The sequence below is a fragment of the Meriones unguiculatus genome, chromosome 17 (genome assembly GCF_030254825.1).
Source record: "Meriones unguiculatus strain TT.TT164.6M chromosome 17, Bangor_MerUng_6.1, whole genome shotgun sequence".
Classification (NCBI taxonomy): domain Eukaryota; kingdom Metazoa; phylum Chordata; class Mammalia; order Rodentia; family Muridae; genus Meriones; species Meriones unguiculatus.
The window spans coordinates 41,309,542-41,333,429 of NC_083364.1; the positions used below are offsets into that span (position 1 = coordinate 41,309,542).

The window sequence follows — 23,888 nt, forward strand, 5'->3', positions numbered from 1 at the left end:
CAGCAGGGCTACAGTTGTGACTGTGGGGGGGGGGGTGGACCGTGGAGAAGAAAAAGAGGACGCAGCCCTGACCCGCATCTCCCTCACTCCCCGCGGCAGAGGACTGGCGCCTGCATCGCCAAAGCCTCCCACGTGCCCATGAGCTCAGGCAGGCGCCGTGGTGCCCTCTGTCTCCGGCACCCGTCCCGGTCCGTGGAGCCCCTGCCCCGCGGCCACTCACTCTCCTTCTTCATGCCGCTCTCCAGGCACTTGCGCAGACGGCAGGCCTGGCACTGCCTCCGGGTCTTGCGGGTGATCTCGCAGGTCCCCTTGCGGAAGGGGCACCTCAGCCGGACATTGCGTTTCATGGCCCTTCTGTGGGGACAAGAAAGAACACCAGATATTCTGTGGGGGGGAACCCAGCTCCTGGGCCAGGCACTACAGGCCACGCTGTCTGTCTCTCCAGCCGCTGCCAGCAGCAGGTAGGACGCACTGGGCATTTTAGGGGACAGGTGTGGTTCGGTCCTCTACCCCAAGATCCAGGAATCAGAAGAGGGGAGACTCCTGCCATGTTTCGGCAGGAAATGAGACTTGGCTTTTCGCAGGCATCTATAGCCCCAGAATGTCTTCCGAGGAGGACGAGTCAACTGCAGGCTCCGTCCAGGCCTTTCCCTAAGCACCTCCCATCCTTCTTCACACCCTTGTTACCAGTGGTATCCATGGAGATGGGCTTCTGACTGCATGTCTCCTTGGAAGAGAGAGCCAGAGAAAACCTGCTCCCCTGGATGTCCCTCACCCCACAGCTTCTGAACATATGAAGTCCCTTCCCTTCTCCAGCTTCTCTTCTAGTAGGTTCTGATTGGCCTTGGGGGTGGGGGGAGGTTGGGAGTTCTATGGAATAGAGGTGGGAGGGCTCTTTGTCTCCAGCCTGAAGGGTGCTGAAGGGCAGTAAGTGATGGGGGAGTCTCTGGCAGATCACTCTCTCTTTACAGCTGAGTCATCCTGAATTTCCTGCCGAAGACTGCTGTCGCTGCCCTAACTTGGTTTCCTTTCGTCTGGATGACCCAAGTGATCCCTCGGCTGCTCTGTCCAACGGTGTGGGAAATGAGAGAAGGCGGCTTGGAGCAATGGGAACAGGGGTACGGGAGGCCCACACTCGACACTGAGCTCCCTGTAACTAGCAGGCCTGAACTCTGAAACTTGGGGGTCTCCGAGTATTTCCAAGGGCATAGCACACTCTCATCTCTGCAGACCTAGATAAGAGGCCCATGAGTTTATGCCCACATGCCCCCAGAATGGCTAAAGAGGATCGGTGTTCATCAGAAGCGTGTTGTGTGTCCGATGCTGGCCGACATGGTCTGTATGGCTTTAAAGACTTGTCTTTCAGAACCAACCTGGTGGATTTCATCTGTCACCTCCTGGCACAGGAAAGGAGACTGGTCACCCAGGTAAGTGACAGACTTTGGGTCTAAGTTTGCTTGGTAAGAAGGGAAGTTCCCAACCACTGATGACTCACTCCTCTCTAGGAGTCCCCGGCTGGACCCAAATGGGGAGATGCCCACATCCTGGGGTAGTTGGTACACATAGAAACTGCTTGGACATGTGCTCTGGCATGAAGAACCAGAACCTTCCTGCATGTTGGGTTTGTGGTATATCCTCAGCCCAGAGATTTAGCTGGTGTTCCTTGCGAGTGGCTGGTTACAGAGTAGGCTGAAGCCAGCCTGTAGCCTACGTGTGTGACCGTATCTTCTGGGACAGATTTTTTTTTTTTCTCTTGGATAAGTATCCTCTTTACTGTCTGGGTTTCCTGACATTATGCTCTTCCAAGTGGAGCCAGCCTGAAACCAGAGCTCTTACATTAGCAGAAGAGAAAAATGCAGCCTCACCAACTCAGGAGACTTCGGATTTCTCGTTTTAATTGGTCGCACCATTCCCTTATTGTCCCATCAGTGGTCTGTGACTTGTGACTGGACATGGGCTGGCACTGCCAATGTATGTCAGCCCGCTGTAGCTCACTCAGTCAGTGTTTATGTCACCCTAGGTCGTGGTGCCTTTAGACCTATCCTGGGCAGAGTTAGCCCCATGTGACATGAGAACAGCTCCCCAAGACCACACGACCCCCAAAGCCTGGATCTGGGAAGACTGAACTGGTCGTAGCACAGAGCTTGCTGCACTGCTCCCTTAGAGTGATCAAGGACTGCGAGTCCTCCTGTAAGGGACAAGTGGCTGATGACAAGCACCACATCTTTGGGGTTGCAGGGCCTTGGCTTGAGCATTCATTTCCATTCCAAAGATAGATCACTAACAAAGACTCGGGGTGAAAAAATGGAATGTTCTGCCAGGTTAGGCTAGAACATTCCACCCTGGTGGGGAGAAGCGGGTCTTGAAAGCCCCACTAAGCTCACAAAACTCAGGTCTCCGGAGAGCCTGCTCCCCAAAGTTATATAAGCGGTAAGCAATTGCTGCAGGAGGGGAGGCTCTCTGGGGGGAGGGGATCTAACAACAGGGAAACTTCACTGATGCCCTTTCCATGACATCCCCCATGCTCCGATAGGACTTTTCAGTGATACATCTGCCCAAGCCATCGGTCTCCTATAATGAACCCCTCAGCCACGCGTCTCCAAGAAACTCACCCACGCACCACACTAGATTTATGGAGGATCATTTCTTGGATCAACTACCACTGTCTTACATGAGGTTCATAGTTTGGTCTCAGCTCCCCAGGAAAAGGCATGGCACGTTGATACTTGAACAAGGACAAACAGAACCAAAAGGGAGGGAGGGAGGGAGGAGCAATTGCATGGCCCCCGAAGAGGGTGCTAAGATGTATAAGGCTGAGCTATGTGAGAGAAAAGCATCCTTGGGGGTGGGGGCTGGGGAACGCCAGGGTGACCATTTTCCTTTACTTGTCACAAGGTGCGGAATCCCCTTGGTAAATGGGGAATGTTGGGAGACTCTGCAAAATGGTGTTGGACCAGAGAACCTTTTTTCAAAGGGAGGAAGTATACTGGAAAAGACACACAGGTACACTTTATGTATTGTCCACCGAATGGGTGAGAAACGTGAGGAAAGTGAGGAGGGGGTAGCTTGCCATTTCTTACACCTGGAAAGACATATAAGAAAAGGAAGAGGGGGAACAAAAAGAGGTCTTCCTAGGACCCCAAACTAAGAAGCTGTGGAGAGAACTGGACTTTGGGGGAGGGGAGGAAGCAAGGCAGGAATGATAGAAGACCTTCATTAGTTCAATCTTTAATACAGAGAAAGAGAGTCATCCCATAATTTGCCTCACTACAAAAAAACTCTGAGAATCAGGACATGGTTAGGACATGATCTCTTTGGGGTAGGAGAGGCTTTGGCGGATGTGAGCAATTTAGACTGTCATGTAAATCAGGTTTGTAAGGTGCTAAAGCGCTAACAGGCAGATGAAATGAAGGGGAAATGAACGATGGGACGTGCCCTGGTCACTTGAAAGCAAACGTGGCAGTATTTGTCAAGCCAGAGATTTGGGGGGGAAAGGGAAGGCCAAATGTCATGCTTGTCTCTGGAAGGATTTTAAGCCTGAATGGCAGTTCGCTGAGGAAGGGCAAATGGAGAGGAGGATAAAGCAGTACGGGTGTCCCCCCACTGTAACTCCTGCTATGAGGGAGGGAGATACGGAATTGGAGCATCTCAAGAGGCTCCTCGGATGGGGTAGCAAACAGCCCACAGCGAGGGCCACACATGGGAGCCGTAGGCTCCGTGAATTGTGGATTTCTTGGTTCCCTGCTCGTGTGGAAAACCCTTGGGTTTTATTGGACTCTACAGTCGAGTGACTCATTTCGTGTTAACACCCAGAGCACTGGGTCAGTGTGCAGCAGAGGATGGATACAGAGATACGGTGCAGGTAAAAAGGACTAAGCTTGTCATAGGGCTGGGTCATTGTCCTCCCTCTCCTGGCTGGGCAGGATGGGAGCCTGTAAAGTTGCCTCCCCGAGGGCTGCGGATATATAATGGTATTGATTCCATCGAGGAACTGGAAAAGGTAGATATTATTCCTGACCAATGCCTTTTCAACAGCCCAGTGTGGCCTGAGGAAGCCAGATGATTGGTGGGGAGTGACTGCGGATTATAAAGAGCTAAAAGGCCCTGCTCCTCCCCTGGCATCCGCTGCACCCAACAATGCTCTTTTTCACAGAGCAACTGATACAAGCGATGCATACTCCCATGCTATCCTGAACTTTGGGATAATCTTTCTGTACACTGTGTGAAGCTGTGTCTCTGTCCTTCCTCGCCTGCCTAAAGCCCCTTATGACTGGTTTAATAAAGAGCTGAATGGCTGATAGCTGAGTCAGAAGAGTAGAGGTGAGATAGGAATGCTGGGAAAGGATCTGAGGCGGGCGATTCACCAGCCAGAGGCGGAGGAAGAAGCAGGAGCCCGACTGAGGAGAGGTAAAAAGCCATGGGCCAGAACGTAGATTAATATAAATTGGTCAATTTAAGTGATAAGAGCTGGGAACGAGCCTAAGCTAAGGCCGAGCTCTCATATATAAATAAAAAGTCCCTGTGCAAAAAGAAAGACCCATTATACCCTACTTCTTCCCCATCCCTTCAGCTGCTAAAGCCCAAGAGCAATATGCATTCCATGGAACAGTCCGAGTGGACCTTTAAAATACCCCTCCAAGATAGCTTCATAGACTCCCTGTTTGTCGTGGTATGGTGGCCCTTTGTAATCCTGTCTGCACTCTAGAAGAGGAAAGGTTTCATTACACCGGTGATATGTTAGTCTCAGTAGTTTAAAGAGTTACAGAAGCAGCGTCTGAGAGATATACAAGTGCCCTTAAAGAAATGAGGATGGGAAATCAGTTAGCACGAGGCACAAAACTCTTGGGAACATATGGCCGGGAATGAGGCCTATGATGATGGTGTTGTTGAGACAGTTATACTTGAGCCTATGCCTGTAACTGTAAAACGGCTGAAGGTGTTCTTGGGGCTCCTGGGGGTCTTGGTGAATGTTTGTACCCCGTGCTATCCTTTATCTAATTGAGAAGGGGGAGGTGCTGTGCAGATTGGTTCAGAAAGAAGCTTTTGAGCAGGGTAAGAAAGACCCTTGCAGGACCGGCTGAACAGTTGTGTCTCAACACCCCAGGATCCCTTTGTGTTAGAAGTCGCCAGCGACTGAGAGGGCTGGAGGGAGGAGGGGCGTGACAAAAGCCACCTGAACAAGCAGTTCCCACGGCGGAGAGGGTCAGAGTCTCATCAACCTGCACAGAACAGCAGTCGCTAAGTATATAGAAAACATAAGGCTGGGATCCATGACTAGTTCCGCTGCAGCGACAGTGAAAGCATCCCAGACGGTCCAGATGGCCCGAGTGCTTAAACCTGTGTGGTGTGGTGTCTTTCCTGTCACCCATGCCGTGAAATCTGCTCCGGGACCAGTGCTTTTCTGAGCCTTTCAGGCCCCACCTCACCTCCACAGACTAAACCAACACCCACGCTGAAGAAAGCGCTGGAAGGGCTGACAAGTACTCGCGTCAATGCCCGACACACGGGGAGGGGGGGGCGCTGTGCAGGTAGGACAGCAAACAGGAATGGGTGGCTGCTGCAACACAAAAAAATGCTGACACCGTGTGGCTGATGGGAGAAGGAGGGAAGGGTAGCTAAGCGGGCTGAGTTAAGAGCATCACGGTTAACTCATGAGGCTAGGCGTGTAACAACCCGCGCTCTATGCAGAGACCTGGTTTTATGGACGACTCACAAACAGAGGCGTCAGTGTCGTTGGTTTGGCCACAGTGAGGACAGACAGACGTGGAAGAAAATATCTAACAGCGTTCAACAAGAGTCAGAGCCCCTCGTGGTTTTCCACTAGCAACCCGTGGCCCACTGAGTCTTCTCACAGAGCAGGAAGCAGACGGCCTTACATAAAGACAGACGTCTGCCCCCAGGGCCCAGTAGAGGGTTGCTCATTAGATTCATATACAGTCTGGCTGGAGGGCAGCTAACAAAGTTTGAGAAATAGATAAAGTCACTGTATTCTCAGGAGATATTCTGATTTTCTGCATAGTGGCCCAAACAGGCACGGCTTGTTCCCCAGCTGTGGCTCTAACAGATGGATGCTCTGATGGTGCAAGTATGTAATTCAACCTGTCTCATGCGGGATTGGCAGATAGACTACACAGGGCCTGTGCTCATGAAATATGCTCTCGCCTGTGTGGACACAGCCACAGCCTCTTCCAAGCATCTCCGAACAAATAAACAGTAGGCGAAGCCACTCTCTGGGGGGTCTCTATAAATTTCTGTGTTAGGTGTTACGTGTTGGCTTGCCTAAGGAATTGACTGGGGTATTTACTTCATAAGAAATGATATGAAAGGAAGCCAGGTTCAATGGTACTCATAACCCTCTAGAGGCTGAGTTGACTGAAAGAATGAGTTATTAAAACAGCAGTTTAAAATGTAGCCAGAAGGCACCGTGTGTGCACACATGTAAAAAGGCATTCCCTGGGGCTGTCCAACCACTGAATGAAAATCTCAGTGCCAGAGGTTACCTCCTCATGGCTTTTTGTTTGTTTTGTTTGTTTGGTTTTGGTTTTTTTTGGACTAGGGAGGCTCCACCTACCATAGACTGTGGTAGACTTGCACGGTGGAATTATATGGTAAATCTATATTGGAAGACACAGCATGCTTTAATTATAGTGTGAAGAAATCAAACTGGGACTGAGCTGAAAGCTCCTCTTTGTTGGCTGGCTTGCACAGTGTTGGAGGAGAGCTGTTGCTGACACCCTGTGAGCTACGCTACGAGCAGGGAAGGAAGAGAGACCTGCCAGTGCAGTATTGGCCCAGCTGTTATGGATACAACTAATAACTTTTCTATTGGATTTATGGCATAGCCAAAAGAGGGCATCCATGTTGGTACTATAATACCAGGCAAAAATCTCACAGCTAGAGAAAGTATAGGTCCCACCTGAAGGTGGCTGCTATTGTTCGGTTAAACAACTCTGACTGCCTACCAATTTCATTCTTGTGCTGGTTAGTTTTCTTTCTTTTATGGTTTTTGCTTTGTCAATTTAACACGAGCTAGAGTCATCTCGGGAGAGAGAACCTCACTTGAGGAAATATTTCTGTCAGACTGGCCTGTAGGCAAGTCTGGGGAGCATCTTCTTGATTAATGACCGATACGGAAGTGCCCCCGGCCATGGTGGGCAGGGCCTCCCAGAGATAAAATGGTTCTAGGTTGTATAAGAAAGGTAATCTGGGGGGGAACAAGCCAATAAGCAGTGTTCCTCCATGGATTCCTCCGTTCTCACCTTACACCGTGAGCTCCTGCCCTGACTTCCTTTCACAATGACCTGTGATCTGGACGTGTAACCCAAATAAACCTGTCCCTCCTCAGGTTGCCTTTCAGGCATGGTGTTCTATCACAGCAATGGAAAGCAAAGGAGGACACTTCCTAAACATGCTTATTCCCACAGATCACTGCTACTGTCAAGCTCGGTTGTTGAAACTCTTTGCAGTGAGTGGCAGTTACTTCAGAGATTCATAACCACTTAAATTAGAGAAAAATGTTGCTCTTGCTTGGCCTAGTGTTTACCTGCCAATGGAAGAAAATAGCCAGGCATACACATTATCGAGCTGAGGGAAGGGGGAGAGTGTGTGTAATTGTTTCCTCTGGATTAAAATAACTGCACCTGAGTAAAGGAGGCAGGTTCACAACACTTGAGAAGCTCACAAAGTTAGAAGCCCGAAGCCTCCTGAGGTACTTTCAAAGGTTATATGGACTGTAATCTGTTGCTGGGGGAGAGGAGACGGCTGTGGAGTTGCAAGTTGTGCAGAGAAATAGCAACAATGCAGTTTATATGTATCCTCACTAGGGCCAGAGTGGCGCTTCTCAGCCACGTAGCTGCCCGAGTCACCCATGGACTTGGAAATAATGTGAGGTTCGCCAAGCTAGACGTGGGTAGAATAGTTTCTTGATGTATTGCCAATAGCCTATCTGTAGTGAACAGATGTTTGTTGATGTGTCTCCGGGAAAAGTTATACAGCAGCAGCTGTCTTGGGAATATATGAATGTCCCAAGTGTGGCCTGGAGGTGAGAACTACAAAGCTTCTCCTTTCCTCCAGGCAAACTGGAGCTCTTTCTTCACATACTGCTTCCTGACTTCCCTCCCAGCTTAGATCTGAGTCCCAGTGCTGAAGGCGGCTTGGCAGAGCTGTCACTGGCCTTTCTGTGCTTCATCTGGATGATGGAACCTTTTGTCCAGACCTAACGTGGCGTGAAGCAGGAATTTTTTTTTTTTTTAATGAGGGTGTTTTTGCTTTTAATTTTTTGGTTACTTAAGAATCTGTTTCTAGATGAAATTATCTTAGTTTTGATTTATTTTATGTCATCCTTTCCTTAACAACTACCCAAATAAATAAATAAATTTATTTATTTATAATTTATTTTTACTTTTTACCGAGCTTTTATTTTACTAAAGAACACATAGAGGAACAAAGTGTTATCTTCATGGAAATGATCCTTTCCTGGGCAGTAGCTAAAAGAAGACATGAAGATGAGGATTCTTCTGAAGTGTATATGGCTCTCTTGGAGTACTTAGGAGGGTAGGCTTTGGGTGGGCCATTAGAGCAAGCTGAGGCCTTGAGACATTACCCAGCAAGTTAATGGAAAAACCCAAGTTAGGGGTCACCCAGTGTGTCAGTGCTGGCAAGGGTGTGAAGATTGGTGAGTGGTCCTACCTGAAAAATCCCTTGCATCCTTCACATGTCATGACATTGAAATGATAGCCATTAGCCTTGTCCCCGCATACACGGCAGATTTGAAGACCTCCATCTTCCTCATCTGCGTTGATGGACTTGTTGGAGACAGAATCTGCTTCTTTACGTTGCACCAGGCCAACATGGCTCCAGCTTTCTTCAGGTCTCATTCCCAGGTTCACATCTGTGTGTCTTGGACTAGAAGTGAAAAGACACGGGTAATGAAAGGTTTGTACCAGGGGATTCTGGGAACACTCTTCCCTTTGAGCAAGACTCACATTTGGGTTTGATGCTGGACCCTCATGAGAACTGACATCCCAGAGGAAAAATGTAAGTAACTATTTGAATTGATAAGAAAGATGTAACCACTACGTTTTTATGCACAGTAGGGGCCCTGGACAGAACAAATTAAGCCAGAATATGGGAAAGAGAGGCTACAATGGGAGGAATAAATGAGAAAAGATGCTATCTGGATTGGATTATGGAGACACTGGATGGACTGAGGGGGTCATGCGTTGAGCAAAGGCTGGAAAAGGGAACAACTCATGGGAAAGACTAGCATTCAAAATTATTTCTGGGGCAGAATTCCACACAGAGAGAAAAAGGCTCCCCCCCCCAAAAAAAAAAAAGGTTTTCAATTGAATACCAAACAGGTAGTGAGAGTAGAGCCAGGATCACAATGCAAGAATCATTTCATGTCAGGAACTTAAGAAAAAAAAAAAAAATCCCACTCCAACAAGTATCAACTGCTTTATGCCTCATCTTTAAAGCAGGGAGATGAATGGCCTGGGGTTCTTTTGAGCTATTTGATGTTTTATGGAGTCACGTGGACCATCATGCCATTTGTATGACAAATTTTGTCTATTTGGAATTTTTTTAACTAGTTAGGCACCTGCCATATGACAGGGAAGGTTAATTGTGTTGGTCTTTGGGGGTTCTTTTGAGCCACTGGGGTCCTGTCAACCAATGTAGGACACAGAGAAACAAAGATGTCGAGTACATCTCTGTCGTTAAGATGGACAGTAGCTCTCCACAGGAAGCAATGGCGGGCCCTGCGGTAAGTTAATTGTGAGCTAATCACACGGAAATTGACTCAATGAATTGTCTACATGAGTAATAGAGTTGGGAAGGCAAGCGGATGAAGATGACCATGATGAGTGACCAGTCCCCTGACTGGATAAGCAGAGCAATCGCTTCTCTGATTAGGCAAGAGTGCATTCAAGGCCAGCCTGGTCTACAAAGAGAGTTCCAAGACAGCCAGGGCTGTTACACAGAGAAACCCTGTCTTGAAACCCCATCTCCCCAAATTTTGCAATATAAGACTCTTAAAACAAACAAACAAACAACAACAACAACAAAAACACAAACACTGGGCAGGACAGAAATATACCACACCCTTGGAAACCTTTCCAGTTGCAGAAGTTCTATCTCTTTTTTTTTTTCTTAATAAGTCTACATTTGCTCCTTTCACTACTATCCATGTTTCCTTATTTTTTTAAGACATGAGACGACAAACTTGGAGACCACCAGTTTAAGGTGGCTTTAGTGACTTAATTGTCTGGCACCCTTCTTCCTGTGCACACCAAGAGCTTAGAAAGTCCCCGTTGCGGTCACATCATTGTGATTTGGAAAATGCTAAATTGGTACCGTCTCGGGTCCCTCTTTGGAGAATTTTAGCTAACTAGTCTTTTGTAAATTTATGACAGTTTATTTAAAGGTACATTTTTGTGTTAGTGTGATTGTTTTATGCCATTTTGTGTTTAAAGCAGCATGAAGCGAAATTTATTCTAGAGTTCCTGACGGTAACTGAGGCGCTATTGACAGCTGACGGCTGCTGAAGGAGAAACAGTTTTGTTCTGGGTTATGGTCTACCCAAACTCCAGCAGATACCCACACACCTGTATGTGCCTGGGTGCTGGGAGAAATGATGTTCTAAAGAGATACTAGCATTTCTCAATCTGACCATACGACTATTGAAACAATGGACTCCCCCCCCCCACACACACACAAATGAGAATTTCCTGAGCAGCTCATGCTGGGAGAAGAAAAAGTGCAGCTGGAGGGGTTGGGCTGCAGCATCAATGGTGACTAGGAGGCCTGGCTGGTCTCCTGAAAGAGAGCTTACACAGTCCTCCCAACATGTCGGATCGCTTTACGGGATGAGACTGAAACCCAGGAAATGGTGGGTCGCTGGTGGCCCACAGCTTGATGCTGTAGATGAGTGCACAACCTTGGTTCTCTGTTTACACTTCCGCCTCACCTCAGGACCCAGAAGATGGACGTGAGGAATTCGTTCGGTCTCTGCTTCTCATCCCAGCGTGACCACACGGAACGTATCCTTTTCTGCTTTGAACTTTTGGGGTGTCTAGGCCTGACCCTCAAGTCTAGTAACAGTAGCACTGGTTGGACTCAATAGGTTATTAAAGAATTAAAAAGAAAACATGATGCTGAAAGGGGGACAAAACAAGCTGAGGGAGTCCGAGAGGGACTGAGGGGAAAGGGGAGGGAATGATACGGCGAAAAATACTTTGTATACATGTATTAAATTCTTAAAGAATAAATAAAAATGTATTCAAAAGATTTTCATTTACTGACCAATAAGATACTATCTTGGCATGCATAATGCATAATTTAAAGTGTGTGTGTGTGTGTGTGTGTGTGTGTGTGTGTGTGTCAGGGAGTATTTGTACTACATTAACATAATGGAAACTATCATTAGTGTTTTGTCTCTATTTAACATTTAACTGTAGAATTTGAAACTGAGTGCATGATTTTTGTATGTATAAATACACATACAATATATTGTTTTCAACCTAGAGATAGGCTAATTTTGCTATTAGAATAAAAAAATTATCACCGGGCATCAATTTGTTACTAACAGACAATACATTTTAAATAAATGGAACCAAGAGTTATGTAATGTAATGCTGTGGTCAAATAGGGCCATTCACATATAGGAGATACACTTATGCCCCAAATGATAAAAAAACATTTATAGACATTGATGCCACTTTCAAAAACGTGCTATTTCCTCTGCTTTAGGCCTCCAGAGATGGGGGCGGGACAATTTATGTTGCCATCCACAAGAGAGAAGGGCTCTGAGTTAGCACAGGTAGATGCCTCCTGCACACTCACCTGTGGGGTTCCTCATTTCACAGGCAGAAAAGCAGACGGGTGCAAGGACCCCAAAGAAGTAAGCGCCCCTATATCTAAAATCTGGACCAGTCTGAAAAATATATAAGGAGAGGTACGGACACAGGCAGGACACCTCAGATCAGAGTTTCAGAGCCATCTTCCCCCAGAGTACACTCACTCTCCTCCCGTAGAAAAAGAAGTGGGAAAGCATGAGATAAGAAAGGTCGGGGAGGAAGTTTGGGCAAAAGGGCAGACAGAATCCCCACCCCTCTCTTCCCACTGCCACAGGATCACCACGAATACCAAGATCACCATGCAATGCAGGGGAGGAGAGGGCTCATTCATTTTAGAACTTAAATCTTTCTTTGGGGGAGTCAGGGCAGGAGCTCAAGGCAGGAACTGAAAGCAGAGACCATGAAAGAATGTTTCCTACACTCTTGCTCCCAGGCACATGGTTAGCTGCCTTTTCCCCTTAGACCGGGCCTCGCCCTGCTTAGAGAGGGCATGCCCACATTGGGCTGGGCTCTTCCACGTCAGTTAGCAGTAAGGCAAATGCCCTTGAGGTCAATCTGATGGAAGCAATTCTTCTGGGAAGGTGCCTGAGCGGTTAATCACCTAACTTCCCTCAGGTTGGTTGAGAAAGGACAGGAAAGCTGACCTCTCTAATAACACCTGGGGGCTGTAAGGATCCTGGACGACTCTGATAGGATCAGCGTTACTTCTGTTGATATTTACCACTTTGAGACTTTAGGGAAACTGACGCACTGGAATTTTTCCATCCCCAAAGCTCCCTTTCCCACCCCCACCCCCACCCCCCCAATCACCTCTTTCTTTTATTTCCAAGTGGCTTCCATCTTGAGGAAGTGAAGTCACTGGTCCCCGATTCAGCTGAGTCAGGTGGGCAAGGTTTCCCACGGAAACAGGATTTCCCTTCCAAATGCTATTACCTCAGTGGCTCAGGCCCTCCCAGCCCAGCTGTCATCTTCCGGATGATAAACCGAGGGAAATCTGTTCCTCCTCGTCCTCCCAGAAGCCCAGGGCAGAGGACAGAAAAGAACATTTTCAGAAGGGGAGAGTGTATTTACAGGCTGCGTATCTGGATTAATATCCAGACTATATAAAGAACCCAACGCAAAACAAACAAAAAGTTAAACGTCAGACAAAATGAGAACATGAGCTTGGTGTAGCCGTACATTACACCTGGCATCTGCCTGAGTTTACAAAGAGATCCTTTTCAAAATGGAACACACAAAGTGGGGGAGGGGAGGTATAAATTATCTGAATAGACTTTTCTCCAAGGAAGGCTTCTGATTCCTCAGCACCTGAATGGCATTCTCACCCACGGCTAGAGGTCACGCCTTCTTCCCCCCAGCGGCCCCGACAACATCCCAGGAGAGGCACGGAGCTCATTCCCTAGCACCATAGACCTCACTGTGGCCAGATGAGGGGCCACATCATCCTTCCTGGCATCCCAACCCTGGCCTCTCTGGATGGAAGTGGAGTGCATTTTCCAGCACCTCAGTGGAGCCTTGTTCACAGGCGAGAGGCCGTTTCCCCTTCCTGCCAGCACCCTAACTCTCAACTCTCTGGGATGGAGCTTGTTCTCAGCGTTGTAGGATCTGAGCAGAGTTCACACCCCAGATTAGAGGGTACATCTCCCTTCCTTAGTCATCCTGACTTCCAGCATCTCAAGACTTAAGAATTGGCTACCCAGTGCCTCAAGGTCAAAGTGGGGCTCACTTGCCAGGGTAAAAGTAAGAGGCCAAAAGATTAAAAATCAGCAGCTATTAATATTTAAGGCCTGAACTAGCTGGGTGGAGAAGGCCAGTAATGCCCTCAGGGGAAGTGCCGCCTTACTGCATTCTTTCCCCACCCACTAGAGATTCAGTTGCTAGGAAAATGGCCCATCCCCCTAGGGAGGGACACCAGATCATTAATGGTCTGGAGACCTTCCTATAGCCAGTCAATTCAAAAATGTAGCATTTTGACCAATAGATGCTTGCCAGGCAGGAATCGCTCCTGCCTTGGGCATGCTGGGAGGGACCAGAATCTTTAAATCATTCAACTAACCTGGGCACGGGGCGCTGGGCTCTCGCTGCTTCGGTGGTGGGGGTGTGGGCCCAAGATGCAACTTATAATGATTTACAATAAAAAGAACCTCATGTATTTACAGCGGAGTCTATTTATTCCTGGTCTTTTGGGGTTCGTGAACTGGGCAGAACAAAAGTTCCATCTCCCTCCATCAGCCTTATCTCCTTCTCTCCAGCATCCTCATCCTTACCACAAATGTCCCAGAACCGATGTGGAACCTGTTCCCAGAGCGTCAGAATCTGCGTGTCACAACCTAGCACCCATGTGGCAATTACCGCCCAGGTCTGAGACTACACCGTCTGTTCTCTGGCATCCCGGCCCTCAGCATCTCAGGACCCAAGCAGAGCTTGCTCTTCAAGTGAGAGGCCTCTGGTATGTGTACCCCAACGTCTCATATCGGAACAGATGAACTCCTCAGCTTACTCCCCACATTAGAGACCACATCTGTGCAACCTTCACATCACCTTTGCAGGGCATCCTCCTGCTCCCTCATCTCTAGGTAGTGCGGCGCATCTGCTGACTCCTCCTGGGAGAGGCTGTGGCCACTTCCTGTGGCCCAGCTCCCAGCAACTCAGTTCCTGCTTAAAGCACCCGATCACATCCCAGCTCAGAGGCTACAACCTTTGCGACCCTGGCAACCCATACTGGTCTCTGCCCAGCTCACTCAGGGTACCCACTTGTGAGGTCAAAGGCCATACCTTCCCCTATCCAATCTGAGGACCCTCTCCCGAACAGTCAAACAGCCCCAAGAATGAACTTCAAACAATCCAGCTGAGCCTAACCTATCAAGGGTTAGCATCAAGCAAACACTCAAATAAACACAAAACATAGGAGGAACAAAGCCCCATACCAAAAGTTGCCTGGCTAAGTATGAGGCCTACAAAACATGAAATGGACCAGGAAAGATACATCTCACATCATTTTGTAGTTAAAACATTAAACAAAAACAAAACAAAGACAGTGTATTACAGAAAGCTGTAGGAGAAGGATCAACAGCTTTTTCTTTCTTTTTTTACACATAAAATAAAGTTCTTGATATATTTTACAAAAACAACAGATAATGTGATAAGCCAGCAACATACTATTTTCAAGCCATGTGCAGTTAATACTTTGATAGCCACTAGTCACAATAATTGACTCAATAGACTAATTAGGAAGATAATTTAACACTGTGCATGGATTTGAATAATTTCTAATTTCCTTTCTTAGAAACATTCTACAAATCTTAAGATAAAAAAAAAATTTAAGTCCCTCTTGATTTTTAAGATAGCTCAGAGGCTAGAAAGGAGAAAAGAAAGAAAGAAAGTCAAGAGTACTTGCTCCTCTTGCAGAGGATCTGGTTGGGTCCCCAGACCCTCCCCCCCCCCCCCCCGCCATGGCAACGCATGGCCATGATGTGTGTGTGTGCGCGAGTCAGGCAAGTGCACAAAGAATACATGAAGATGATAACACATAAAATAAAAATAAGTAAAAGACGCCTTCGTCCAACAATATCCATAACACTGACATGTAAGGCTTTCTTTTGGTCTTTAAGACAGATAGAACTGTAGAGATAGAAAATGAGGGCCATGTGCATAGCGTCCAGGCTGCAATCAAGATTCAGCGGCGCCTTCCCATTCCTTCCGCTGTCACCAAAGGAGCCAAAACTCCACATGCTGTTCTGCCCTCAGCGCCAAAACAACTAACAATGGGGCTGTCACTCCTGACCAGTCAGGGAATTCAGAGTCCCTGTGCTGAGCTCCTCCAATTGGTCATCTCCTTTGCTTTGTTTTTTGTTTTTGTTTGTTTGTTTGTTTTGTTTTGTTTTGTTTATCCAGAGTGTTCTTCTCTGAAGGGAACCTGTCCTCTGCGGATGTGGTATTGCCCAGGCCAAGATCTTCCTGTGTGAGTGCATTCTCAACCTGTGGGTCGTGACTTCTAATGCTATCGGAAAACACAGATATTTACTTCACAGTTCATAATGGCAGCAAAATTGCAGTCATGAAATAGCAACAAAAATAATTTTATGGTTGGGGACGTCACCACAACATGCAGAACTATGTTAAAGCATTAGGGAGGTTGAGAGCCACTAGCTAGATTCTACAGCCTAGAGTCAGATAATCCAAAATGCCTGGAAATGATAGGCAAGGCAGAGGTTTTTCTTTTTACACCAGCAGCACCTGTGATGTGGTCTGAAGTCTTGGAAGAGGTCAGTCCTTCACTTCTGTAGAACAGCTACAGATACCAACACCCTGCCCTCTCTCTCTTTTTCTATTCCATTGCTTTTTTAAAAAAATTAGGTATAGGATTGGATGTCTTTCTGCCTCTAATTTTAAATCCGTGTTCATTTTCTGCTTTGAAAGCCACGTTTGGTGACATGGAAGAAAGTCACATTCACAGCCCAAACAGATGCTGCTTCTTTCTTTGTCAGACCTAAACCCCTGCAGTGTGCAGTCTATTCCAGTTTTTACTAATGCACGCCACAAGCCCGAGTTCAGAATCAAATTATTTCTAGAAGGACCGGTATTGGGTCAGGAACCCCACGGCCACGTTCTCAGCACAAAGGAGATTTATTTGCCCCAGAGGGAAACGGGGCAGGGAATAAGAGACAAAGACCGGGGACAGAGGAAAAGGGAGAAGGGGGGAAAGGAAAAAAGAAAAGGGGAAGGGATATTGGGTGGGGTGACAAAGGACTGCCTCTCTACACATACAGAGGAATCAGATGTGGCCCACAGACAAATGGTAGTTTCTAAAGGTAAAGGGGGAACCCCCGTGTCAGGACAGGTGCCTAATTTTGGCTGGACAAGTTAATTAGAGAAGCCAAAGGCGGGGCTTTTGATTGCTGGACTTTGATAACTGGGCCTTGGTAGTCAGCCTCAGGAGGAGGAAGTGGCCAAATAAGGGAATGGACCTTGGTGCCTGGCTTTAGGAATGTTCTTAGCAATGGGGAGAATGGGGAATGGGGAGAAGGGCAAGGCCCGCCGTGCTCGGTCTGGCTAGAGTCCGTTCATCTCCTTCGCACGACTGACACCTACGAGTAAAGGCGAGGCTGTGCTGTATCTGCCCACTGGTAAATGCCTGAGGTGGTCTAGTCCAGAACTGCAGGCTGAGCAAATAAATGGATAAAGCCTAGCTCCGAACAGCGCTGCCTTTGAAGGCATTGCACACAGGCCTCGTGAAACCATTGCTTACATTTGCAGTGCTGCGGCTACTTTAAATGGCCGTCTCCAGGCCTCTACCGTGGTGGCAGCATTGCTGGACACTGGCCTTTCACCCACACCCCACTGAAGCGCTGCTATACACAGGATAACGCCTGCTTCGTGGCGTTGGACATTGGGTGGCACCACTCTTTGTTGTCACTGCAAAGACACACTGTCAACAGCTATCTTTCGCCTGAACCAATTACACTTAACTCAAAGCGAGGTACATGACCAAACGGATGTGACCCTTGGGGATGTTTATCACGTCTAATATGTTACCTGGGGGAGTTTCTGAACACTCCCCTTGGCATACTGTCCAGATTGTTTCCTCACTCTCAGTGATTCTGAAGGACCCTCAGCTGGAAATATTTAACACTGTGACTCAAACTTCGGCATGCCAAAGTCCATTCTACCATGCAATGCCTTCTTTCACCAATACAAGGTGATATTTCTCCTACCAAAGCATTTTTGCACAGCCAGTTTTCAAACTCAGAACTTCTGGTAGCTGCTTATTCCACCTGTCTGTCTGAATGTCCTTTCAGAGAAGCCGGGATCTAGGGCTGCCTTTAATATGATTATCAGCTGTTTTAATATGTTTATCTTTTCAGTAATTCCAAGATCCAGCAAGCCATATGACCATGTAGCCAGAGCAGCCTGACCCTCTCCAAGTTTCCCTCGTGGCTTTTGGCTTCATGTGCTTGCTCAAGGATTTGGGGTCTTTTGGTTTCAACAGAAAGCAGATGGCATGTGGGCCAGTGAATTGCCTGCGCCTGTAGAATCTCTCATTTGGACACCTCAGTGGTCCAACCACTTCATACAGGAAAAGAGAAGCAGTCATGTCCCGGTGGGCATCTTCGTGAGAGTCAGAGCACTCAGGGGGCACTTCCTCCACTGGGAATACCACATATATGTACATGCGCGCACACATACACACACACACTGAGGTGATTAGGTATGAGGGTTGTGTGTTGAGGTACATTGTTGTGAAGGTGTGTTTTGTATATTCAGTTGTTGATTGCTAAAAGCAGAGAGCTAAGCACTAACCAGATCTTGGTATTGTTATTTCTATGGCCCATCACCAATCTTATAGTTTGTAAATATTCATCCTTCCTCACTTGTCTATAGGCTGTAATAAAGATCTGACAGCCAATAGCTGGGCAGGAAGTGGGGGTGAAGCTTCTGAGCAGAGAGAGAGAGATGCTGGAAGAAGAAGAAGAAGAAGAAGAAGAAGAAGAAGAAGAAGAAGAAGAAGAAGAAGAAGAAGAAGAAGAAGGAAGACTGGAAGGAAATTGAGGGGCTAGGCACAGAAAAGGGTATAGAGCTAGCTCAGTGGCAGGTCCTGGCAAGATTGCCAGGGTAAGTTTAGAGCAGCTGGGATTATTCATACCAGTCGTGGGGCTGAGAAAGTCCCACTCCAGGTGTGTGTGGATATGAGCATACTCGCACAAACCTCAAACACAGAACATTTTGCCAGTTTTCACCACTAACTTTTCAATGGGAGCTTTCAAAGCCAGAAGGCCAGTTGCAATGTACTCCAGGTGCTAAAAGGACACAGATACAAGTCCAGATTAGTATGCACAGTCAAGTTATTAGTCATGATTGAAGGTGAGAGAGAAAAAAATTCTCATGATAATAGGAGACTAAAAGAACTTATGACCACAAAACCATCCCTATGGAAGATACTGGAAGGAATACTTCAGATTGAGAGTAGAGGGGAGAAAAATAACAACATCCAAGAAACCTAAAGAAAAAAACATAAATGATGCTGGGACATTTATTAAGCAATGGAGGAATAAGAAAACAAAGCCAACAAGATGATACAAATTAAGTCACACCTTTTCAGTAATCATTCTCAATTGATGGTCTCAGTTCCCCCAATCAAAAGACACCAACTAGCAGAATGAATTAGAGAACAGTGCCTGACATTTTCCTGTCTATGAGAAACACACCTTAGCATCGACACTCTCTTAAGTTAAAGTAGAGAAGAAAGTCTTTCAAGCAAATGGAAGCATGAAACAAGCAAGCATCACCATTAAACTTCAACCCAAAACTTATGAGAAGAGGTAAAACAAGCCAATCCCAATGCTTTTAATCCCAACATTTGGAAGGAAGAGGCAGGCAAATCTCTGAGTTCAAGACCACCCTGCTCTACAGAGCAATTTCCAGAACAGCCAGGGGTAAATACAGAAACTCTGTCTCAAAGGGTGGGGGGAGGAGAAGAAGAAGAAGAAAAAGAAGGAGGAGAAGAACAAGAACAAGAAAAGCGGTGATGAAGGGCACAGTCAATCAAGAGGATATTGAATTCAAAATGTATGTGCGTGAAACACAAGGTCACCCAGCTTCGTAAAACAAATACCACTGGATGAAAAGCTACAAATTATGTTTACAAGCAGAGGATATTGTAAACAGATGGCCAGATGTTAAAAAGGACCTCAGTTTCCCCAAACCTTATTCCCATGTGTCCTAGCCAGTGTTCTATTGCTGTGAAGAGACATCATGACCATACAAACTCTTTTAAAGAAAAGCATTTTACCGGGGCTAGTTTACAAATTCAGAGATTTAGTCCGTTGTTATCATGGTGAGGAGCATGACGGCTTGCAGGCAGACATGGCAGCTGAGAATTCTACGTCTGGATCCAAAAGCAACAGAGAGTGACGCTGGGCCTGGCTTGAGCACTTGAGACCTCAAAGCCCACCCCCCATGACATACTTCCTTCAACAAAGCCATATCCCCTAATCCCTGTCAAGTAGCACCACTATGCTACATCTATGAGCCCATGGGGAACATTCCTATTCAGACCACGCTGTGTCTTGCTGACTGCAGTTCTCGTTTTCTTTTCTTTCTCAGCAGTAGGGTTCTTTACTGAGTGTCTAACACTTACCAACTTCAGCTTAGTCTCAAATGCCCTCTGAAGAGCCTCACAGTGAACAACACACTGGTCCTTCTGCCAGCTGCCCCCCAGTGAACTGTGGGAGGCCAGGGCTCCACAGGCTCCTCTGGGGCAGCAGAACCCTTCGTGGGTACACTCATCACAGTTAAGTAGTCATCTAACCTGTCCTCAGGTAACATAAGATCAATGAACATTTTTTAAACAGTTAGGGTTCTATGAATAGATTTTCCATCAGTTTAGAAGGAGTGTATTGGGTCATTTTTGCTGAAAATCCCAATAGCTCACAGAAAAGCCATGCTTAGAGGCCTCGAGAGACCTCAAAGAGAAAGGTCTTTTCCCATCTCTGCATGTTTCCCTTCCTACTTCTTGGTAGGATACTGACAATGTACTGTGTCTTTTCTGATTAAGAAACAAACAGTTGGGGCTGGGAGGAGGGATCAGCAGGTAAGAGCCCCTTCTCTTCCTGCTGAGGACCCAGATTCGGTTCCCAGCACCCACATGGTGGCTAACAACCATCTCTAATTTCAGTTCCCGGGGGATCGGTTCTGATGTCTGCAGACATCACACATGCATGTGGTCAGAGCATACATGCAAGCATAGTACTCACATAAATGAAAAATCTAAACCACAAACAGCAGGAAACCAACGCACACAGCAAAACTTTTAAAAGCCAGAAATGGAATGAGTCTTCCTAATGTAATAATGATAGCCTGTTTCACCCAGAACTACTACTATATGGTCTAAAGAAATACACCGTTTATCCTCAGAAAAACCAGGAAGAAAATGACATGTCAGTGTCAATAGACTTGTTCATAATTTATCAGCCAAGGAGTTGCCCCGTGTAACAAAACATGAAACAAACAAGCCAAAACAAGACGTGACTCTCAAAGCAAGTGACGCTTCAAAATTCTAGGAAACCCAGACAGAAACTCTAAGAACTGGTTATTGTGACAACCAGGATAAATACATAAGAGTGGGTAGTTTCCACCTGGGTCACCAACAGATAACCAATAATGTGAGAAGAATGCCATAAAACTTTAAACTCTAAAAGAAATGATGGAAAGGATCCATAACATTGAGTATTATAAGGACCACAATTTAATTTATAGATTTGATATAATTCCAAAAATATTTTAATTTCTTGTTATAATTTGAAAAACATTAGATCTTATTTGGAAGGAAATAAAGATGGAAAAAAAAAGGGTATTTGTTGTTGTTTGTTTGTCATTGGAAACAGAGTTTCTCTGTGTTGCTCTGGTTATCCTGGTACTCGCTTTGTAGACCAGAGACACATCTGTCTCTGCCTCCTGAGTGCTGGGATTAAGGGTGCTCAGCACCATACCAGGCCTACAATGGTTAAAGTCTGCAGTGTTTAAAGTAATGGTTGCTGGTTAAAAACAACAACTACTTTATTGAAATAAATTTTTAAAGGTTCTCAACCAAAGACTATATGGGTGCTGGTTGGTTTTGTCAACATGACACAGTGACCTGGGAAGAGGTAACCTCAGTTGATGGATTGCCTCTGTCAGATTATCCCCCAAGCATGTCTGTAAGGCATTTTCTTGAGTAACATTGATTTAGGAGGACACAGTCCACCATGGGTGGCGCCACCTCCAGGCAGGTGGTTATGGGTTATATGAGAAAGACAAGCTATAAAGAGCAAGCTGGGAAGTGGCGTTTCTCCATGACCTCTGCTCCAGTTCCTGCCTCGAGGTCCTGTCCTGACCTTCCTCTGTGATGGGCGGTGAGCTGGAAGCTGGGTTGCTGTTGGTCAGTGTTTCATCACAGCAACAGTACGTCGGACTAGGATGATATATAAGAATTTAGTAGGCAGGAAGTCATGCAGTCAGCAAAAAGAAAACCACTTTCCCGTGGCTCTCACTGAAAGGATGTCTTTTATTGAGAGGTGGAGGTGCGAATCTATCCCAATTCCAACTCACACATTCATCACAGAATCTCAGGACAACTAAGTGTGAGTCAAAAACAAGCACTAAAGTACACGCCTGTAAATACCCGCATCTGAATGGAGAGCTACGTGACGTACAGTGCTGATAGAAACTACCTCAGCACAGAAAGATCGTATCCAACTATGTAAAACGAACAAACAAAAGTTGAAATTATCCTTCAAGGGCCAAGGATGTAACTCAACAGTAGAGTGCTTGCCTAGCATGACCTTGTGTTGGATCCCCACAACCAAAGAATAAAACTAAACTGCCCATCAAAAAATTGCAAAAATGGAAACAAAGGGCATAACAAGGTGAACATTTACCACAGACGTGCCAATTAGAAGGATGGTGTGATCAAATCAAATGCGGAGTTTTATATATTCAAAATGCTCAGCCTTATTAGTAATCAAAGAAATATGCTCGAGTAGTAACACTATAATTGCTTCCAGCCAACAAATGAATGAAGCTAGAAAGAGACAAAGATGGATTTTATGTGTCCTCCTCTAGGGTGATTCAATGGGAAGAACAAGGTGCCACTGGCCTAAGAACTGAGCAAGACTTCAAAGGGTTAAATTCTCCTGTGAATAAACAACGACAAAATGAAGGAGGTTGGCAATGGAACCCTTACAGAGTAAAAGCCAAAAGCCCTAAGAGGCATATTACTCAAAAAACAATAGTTACCGGAACAAACCAGCATAGTCATGGAACAGTCAGTGAGGGAACCTGGCAACAGCTGGTACTAAATGATATTAAGGAATTATTATTGATGTTTTATATTGTGGCTCACTTTCTTCTAAAATACAATCCCTATCCACTTCTTACCTCCAAAAGAAATAATTTGAAGCATTAATGGATAAAATGATGAGATATCTGGTATTTGAACTAAAATAATTCTCGTCGCATACAGTAGTTGTACAAATGACCCTGATGCAAAAGCCAGGGAAAGACAAATTAATCACCAAGTGAGCATCTTTAAAGACACCAGTGTACTGTGAGACAACAAGAATCAAGCAAACTAAAATTCCATCCAGGAGAGAGTGTTTGAGAGGCAAGCTGACCTCCACCTCCTCCTTGGGGACAAGGATGGAGCAAAGAGATTCTATTTTGGGAAAGAAAAGCCAGTAAGCTTGGTGTTTGTAGAGGGCTAGATGTGAGGTGAAAAAGTAGAAGGACCAAAGACAGAAGGCTGATTTCCCCTCAGGAGGTATCTGCTGCCGCCTGTGATGTGCAGACTGAGCTAGAACTTTCTAAAAAGCAGAGTGGCATCTTCCTTAGCGTAGCGTGTTTGGAAGACAACAATCTCTTCATAGGGCTGGAGAGATGGCTCAGCAGTTAAGAGCACTGCCTGTTCTTCCAGAGGACCTGAGTTCAATTCCCAGCAACCACATGGTGGCTCACAACCATTTATAATGTGATCTGATGCCCTCTTCTGGTGTGCAGGTGTACATGCAGATATACACAAATTTAAAAAAAAAATCTCTTCATAGGCGAAGGAGCCTGCCTCAAAAATAAGGACTGTCTCCTTATCCAGGAAGTTGCAAGATTTTGAAGGTAAATCGCATGTAGTCTTTTTTTTTCTTTTTTTCTCTTCTCTTTTCTTTTCTTCTCTTCTCCTCTCCTCTCCTCTTTTCTCTTCTCCTCTGCTCCTCTCTCTCTACTCTCTGTCTCTGTCTGTCTTTCTGTCTCTGTCTCTCTATCTCAGGCTGGATTCAAACTCACTACATAGCCGAGGAAGGCCTTGAACTTCTGATCCTCTTACCGCCACCTCTCAAGCGCCAGAATTACGGACATATGCCGCCCTCCTAAATTTTATGTGGTGCTGGGGACTGATCCATTCATGCTGGCCCTGCTGCGCGAGCACTCTACCAGAGCAGCCAGCCCACTGCTGCAGTCTTCCAGCCAAAGGGCGGAGAAGGATATGCTTGAGGAACAGGAAAAAAG

General features: G+C 46.3%; 1 protein-coding gene across 4 annotated transcripts in view; it reads right to left on the reverse strand.

Annotated features, from left to right (window-relative positions):
- Nr1i2 (nuclear receptor subfamily 1 group I member 2) overlaps positions 1-23,888 on the reverse strand; it is a 44,564-nt gene that overhangs the window by 5,304 nt on the left and 15,372 nt on the right. For all 4 annotated transcript variants that reach the window (XM_060370377.1, XM_021648580.2, XM_060370375.1 and 1 more), the window contains 2 exons: positions 8,689-8,904; positions 221-354 (listed from right to left, as the gene is read on the reverse strand). In XM_060370377.1, coding sequence (XP_060226360.1) covers positions 221-354; positions 8,689-8,904 — 350 coding nt within the window. The remainder of the gene's footprint in view (positions 1-220; positions 355-8,688; positions 8,905-23,888) is intronic.